This window comes from Salmo salar, unplaced genomic scaffold (genome assembly GCF_905237065.1).
Source record: "Salmo salar unplaced genomic scaffold, Ssal_v3.1, whole genome shotgun sequence".
Taxonomy (NCBI): Eukaryota; Metazoa; Chordata; class Actinopteri; order Salmoniformes; family Salmonidae; genus Salmo; species Salmo salar.
In genome coordinates, this window is record NW_025548549.1 from 413,442 (window position 1) to 419,729 (window position 6,288).

At 39.0% G+C, this 6,288-nt stretch overlaps 1 protein-coding gene across 1 annotated transcript; it reads left to right on the forward strand.

Moving 5' to 3' along the window:
• The first annotated feature begins 4,719 nt into the window (after positions 1-4,719).
• LOC123733128 (E3 ubiquitin-protein ligase TRIM47) lies at positions 4,720-5,994 on the forward strand. Its single transcript, XM_045712503.1, has 2 exons — positions 4,720-5,393; positions 5,827-5,994. Exons 1-2 carry the CDS (start codon positions 4,797-4,799, stop codon positions 5,992-5,994), a joined length of 765 nt encoding a protein of 254 aa, XP_045568459.1. The 5' UTR covers positions 4,720-4,796.
• The last annotated feature ends 294 nt before the right edge of the window (positions 5,995-6,288 follow it).

The window sequence follows — 6,288 nt, forward strand, 5'->3', positions numbered from 1 at the left end:
AAACAGTCTAAATGTTTCGGCTGTTGGCTACCAAGGTGGCTGACTCGCTGTTGTTGATCCGTTCCGTCCACTAGATTATACGTCACGCTGCAGCATCGCCTGAAAGACGCACATCGCCGTCTGCTGACTGGAGGGAAATGCAGTTAAGATTGTTGTTTTTTTGCACACAAATTTATTTTTCATTCCTTTCATGAAATAATAATATTATATTGAGACGTTCAAATAGAGCACTGCATATTTTAAGTGAGAATTTAAAACATACTATCATTGTATTTAAGGCAGTTTCATATTCATATTTATTTTTATTTTATTATTATTTAATTTTTATTATTTTTTTTAGTTTACAGTAATGTATTCGCTAACTATTATTATTATTTTTTGTAGTTTTTTAGTTTGCACAGATCTTTATTTAACTTGTTGTAAATAACAGTAACATGCAAAACATAAACATAACATAACATAACAGCCAGAGGGAATCCAAAGAAATTAGAGAAAAAAATATATATATATTATATCAAATCAAATACAGACATATATCGAATACATTTTTTTGACATATTGTTTTGTATACGTTTTAAAGATTCTACGTACTGTTCCAAATCAGATAAAAAAATTAAGAAAAGGGGCTTTTTCTTCATAAATTTTGATTTGTGGATAAAAGATTTTCCTAATAAAATAAAGAGATTTATGACATACTCACGTTCAATTGTGGAATCAGTGTAGTAAAATAATATGTCAAACTTAGTAATATCAATGGTTGTATGCAATTTGCGGCTAAGATATAGTTTTACATCAGTCCAAAACACTTCACTATATAAACAATTACAGAATAAGTGTTCAATAGATTCAGTTTCTAGTTCACAAAAACTGCATTCACTGGTAACGTCAAATATATATTTAGAAATCAAGCTATTACACGGATAGCATCTATGGATTATCTTAAAGGAGATCTCCTTTACTTTATTGGTCACCATAAATCTGTGTGGAGTGAGCCAAGCACGGCGCCAGTTTACATCAAACGATGAAGCCCAACAAAATATCGCAGAGGGAATAGACTTCCTGTAGAAAATATCCCTTATTAAACGATTGTTGAATTTCGTATCTAGTAGACCAATGCCATTCAACTGAATATCGCTTACAATCGGAGATATTCCAAAATATGCATTATTCTGAAGTAAAGTTTTTATCCCACTAGGTATAGCTTTAATAACAGTGTCATATTCCTTGCTTGAAACCTCAAAGTTGTATATTTCCATAAATTCTCTCTGTGTAAATAGATTCCCACTGTTATTAACCAATTGGCTGACAAGAACAATGTTTTTCGAGAACCATTTATGGTTAAATAACATCTTATTTCTATGTAATATTGACCCATTGTTCCAAATAAAACATTTATGAGGTGAAAAGTTGTGTTTATACAACAAAGCCCAGCACATTAAAGCCTGCTTGTGAAAAACCGCCAGTTTCACAGGAATTTTACCCACAATATATGGACATTGTAGTAAAAAATTAAGCCCGCCGAACTTCTGAAAAACAAAATGAGGTATAATACTCCAGAAGCTATGAGGATTTTTTATGTACCTTTTAATCCAGTTGACCTTTGATATCTGATTGAAGAGAGTGAAATCTAAGACATTTAGACCGCCATCACAAACCCTGTTGGTGATAACATCTCTTTTATCTTATGTGGCTTGTTTTTCCATATGAAGTTGTACAAAAGCCTATCTAAGGTACAGCAAGTGGATTTGGGAATGTCAATAGATGAAAAAGATAGGATGCACGAGATAGGCCCTCAGCTTTGGATAAAAGCACCCTTCCTTGAAGACTTAAATCCCTCCCTAACCATGAGGATAATTTTTTTTTTGACAGATTCAGTTACAGGGTTCAAATTAAGATCATTCATAGCCTTAAGATTTTTGGTGATCTTTACACCGAGGTAGGTTACAGTATCTTTTTCAGAGATGTAACAATCTGCTGGGTTGATATATATATATATAAAATATATATATAGTTCTGTGAATATCTGAACCATTTGCATCCAAAAATAAACTGCTCACATTCAGGAGATAAACTTTGTAAGGACTGTGTGTGTTTTTGTGTAAATAGTTTCTGAAAAAAGTGTGTCCAGCTCAAACGCTGATTGTTGCGTCATTGGAAACTGTCCGTTGTAAAGAGGGTTCTAAACGAGCTTTCTAAAGAGCGTTCTAAAACAGAGTTCTAAATGAGTGTTCTAAAACAGCGTTCTAAATGAGCGTTCTAAATGAGTGTGTCCATCTCAAACGCTGATTGTTGCGTCATTGTAAAGTGTCAGTTGTAACGGGGTTCCAACCTACTAATCAACCCGCTTCACTGTAGAACGGCTGGTATGAATAATAACAATGGCTGGGCTGATGGGCACTTCAGTGAGTTGGAGCCTTTGATTGCCCTGCCTCTGGGAGCCTGTCGACTTGTTACATGATTACTGAGTGAAAGAGAGCCTATGAAAGTTTTCATGGAGGGTGGGGGACCCCTGGTGGCTGAACCTGAGATCAATGAGAGAACTTGTCAGAAAAACGACAGAGTCCCACCTCTTTGTCATTGTACAAAGTAGAGAGTGGGGGAAAAATGTGTAAAAATGTATACAGAGGCACTGGAATTTGTAAAATTGTGAAAAAGGATTAAAATAAAGTTCCAACAGTACATGAGATGATCAGACTGAACCAACTGCTATCTTAAAATGTTTATTCAGTTAGGAAACAGAGGATGTATTACATAAAGTTATCACAGAATTAAAGTTATCACACAATTAAATAATAAATCCTCACTCACACAGAAAAAACATGGCTGCATTATTGTTCACAGTTTATTATCATAGTTTCTCACAGATCCTGGCTTCCACTGTTAGAATGGCTGAGCGAGAGGAGGTGGGGCTTTTTTCATAGCCTGAGAGAGAGAGAGAGAGAGAGACATTCAGTTTTACTAGAGGGGTTGGGTGCGCCCCTGTTGGCTGAACCCGGGTGGGAGGTTCCCCCTTAGCAAGCAATGGACCCCAGCACACCACTGAAGCCATTAAGAACTATATTCAAAAACACACCTGGTAACCTGTTCAATCACCAGGCACACGGCTCAACATAGTTCAATGACAGAGACTGTGGACTTAGAATAATTTTGGGTAAAAAATTTAAATGGTGAAAATTAATAAAATAAAGTTGCAGCTGTCGTTGATATGCTCAAAATTAACTAACTGCTATCTTGAAATGTAGAGAAAAGTGTTTTAATATAGGCATCCTATCATTTGAAAATTAGTTTAAAGGCTAAGTGATTCTCTTCCTGAGAAGAAGCTGACAGCCTTCAAACAGAGCAAAAAAAGTGGTCCCAAACAATATGTCAAAATGAATTTAAAAAATGATACAGCTGTCTTTAATAAGATCAAACTGAACTAACTGCTATCTTGAAATGTTGAAAAAGTGTTTTTAAATAGGCATCCTGTGGTTCGGGCTATGTATTTAGGTAGAGGGGTGTTTGGTTTATGTGGTTCGGGCTATGTATTTAGGTTGAGGGGTGTTTGTTTTATGTGGTCAGGGGTTTGTTAGAACATAGAAATACACTAACATAGTCTATGTTCTGTCTTGTCTATTGTAGTTCTATGTTTAGTTTATTGGGGTTGGACCTTCAATTGGAGGCAGCTGGTTATCGTTGCCTCTGATTGAAGGTCCTATAATTAGGAGTTTGTTTGTCATGGGGATTTTGTGGCAGATTGTTGCTGTGTATAGCTTTGTGCCTTACTGGCCTGTTCTTTGTCCTTTAATAAAAGAAGATGAGTGTACATTTTCCCGCTGCGTCTTGGTCTAAACCCTACGACACCTGTGACATTTACATTAGGGTGTATTGTTAGATACTACTGCACTGTTGGAACCAGGAACACAAGCATTTCACTACACCCACAATAACATCTACTAAATATGTGTATGTGACCAATAACATTTTTATTTGATTGTATTTTTGAAAGTGTTACATAATTCTCAATCCGCTTTGCGTCGTGCCTAAAAACAGCACTTAGCCGTGGTACTGTATATTAGCCATATACTGTCACCACTTCCACCGAAGTCATTTCCTCTCCTTGTTCGGCGGTCGGCGTCACCGGTCTTCTAGTCATTGTCGATCCACTTTTTCATTTTCCATTTGTTTTGTCTTGTTTTCTTACACATCTGGTTTCCATTTCCATCATGAATTGTTGTGTATTTAACCCTCTGTTCCCCCCATGTCCTTGTGTGGAATTGTTTGTTTGTAAGTGCTTGTACTCTGTTACTGGTGCGCATCGGGTTTTGTACCCATGTAGGTTCGTTTTGTATTAAACTGCTCCGGCTATTACCTATCTCTGCTCTCCTGCGTCTGACTTCACTGCCACCAGGTCCGCAATCCTTACATATACCACACCTCCTCAGGCCTTATTGCTTATTAGAACACATAAGTGTATTATAAGGCATTATAAAGGTCATTAAAATAATTCTAATATGTACTTCATAGAAACGGTTACCCTTTATATTCCAATAACTCACATTTTAAGATTCATTATTTCATTTATTCCATGTTAAGGGCTCTAACCAAGGAACAAGACTATTTGTCTCCCTCTTGCTGTTGCATGCAGTTCCTCTCTCTCTTCCTCCCTCCCTCTAACCCCTCCCTCCCTCCCTCTAACCCCACCCCTCTGGCAGAACCAGGAAGTCCCTCCCCCTCCCACAAACTCTCTTCTGAGGAAACGAAACTGATCTGAGTCTCTGTGTCGTCTGTCTGTGTGAGAGTGAACAACCGTCCAAATGGCTCAACAGGGAGTTCTGCTGGACCAGGACCAGTTCTGTTGTTCTGTCTGTCTGGATCTACTGAAGGAGCCGGTCACTACTGCCTGTGGGCACAGTTACTGTAGAATCTGTATTGAGGGCTGCTGGGATCAGGATGTTCTGAAAGGGGTCTATAGCTGTCCTCAGTGCAGAGAGACCTTCAGTCCGAGGCCTACGCTGAGTAAAAATAACATGTTGGCTGAGCTGGTGGAGAAACTGAAGAAGACAGGACTCCAGGCTGCTCCCCCTCCTGCTCTGTGCTATGCTGGACCTAGAGATGTGGCGTGTGATGTCTGCACTGGGACCAGAAAGCAGAAAGCCCTCATGTCCTGTCTGGTGTGTCTGGCCTCTTACTGTGAGACTCACCTCCAATCTCACTACGAATCTCCTGCTTTGAAGAAGCACAAGATGGTCAAAGCCACCGCACAACTACAGGAGAAGATCTGCTCTCATCATGACAAACTGCTGGAGGTTTACTGTCGTACCGATCAGCAGTGTATCTGTCTGATGTGTACAATGGACGAACATAAAGGCCATGATACAGTGTCAGCTGCAGCAGAGAGGACTGAGAAACAGGTAAGACCAGAACAACTTGTTGGTGACTGTCTGATAAACAAAGAATTAAAGATACAGTAGGAACTAAGGCTGTTTGAATATGACATCATTCAAATGAAATAGATCCTCAGCAGAACAAATATGAACACAAACCTTGAGTATATAGATATGTCAACCCAGATTCTCCAGATGTATCACCATTTTCTAATGTCAAACACTATTATCATTCTGAATGCCCTTTTATGAGTCCAAAGTTCAGTCTCAACCTGTTGATACATGTAGTCCTACCATAAAAACTATAATCATTCACATAGCAACAAATAAATATCATTTAGTAAATGGACCATCCATTTGTTTAGATCTTCCTCTCTATGGGCCCTATGTCACATTACTATACTATTGATCTACTGGACTAATAAAGCTTGATAGCTCATTGAAGAGTGATTCTCCACAGAGGCAGCTGGGGATGAGTCAGCAGAAGGTCCAGCAGAGATTCCAGGAGAGAGAGAAGGAGCTGAAGGAGCTCCAACAGGCTGTGGAGTCTCTCAAGGTGAGTATTGTTGACCAGAGGAGACACACCATTTCACCTGTCTCCTCCAGTCAGAGAGAGAGAGAGAAGTAGAGGGGCCCCTATCCAATCCCACTGACCCCACTGTTGGGAACAGGTTGTCACTGTTGAGGCAGTGAAGAAAGTAGAGGAGGATGGGTCAAGGCTGAGGGATCCTGAGAGGATCCCTGTGAGTAGTAGATCTGTGACAGCACAGAGGGACGGGCCAACGAGGGATATATGCTTCAGTAAGGTTGGCTTCTTAGTGTTCATAGCAAATGGTTATCAACTGTACCGCAGAAATGGAATGTAAATCACAGAAAGAAAATGTGTTTTGGTGGCAGCTGCAGAGAAGTATTTGGTCATACT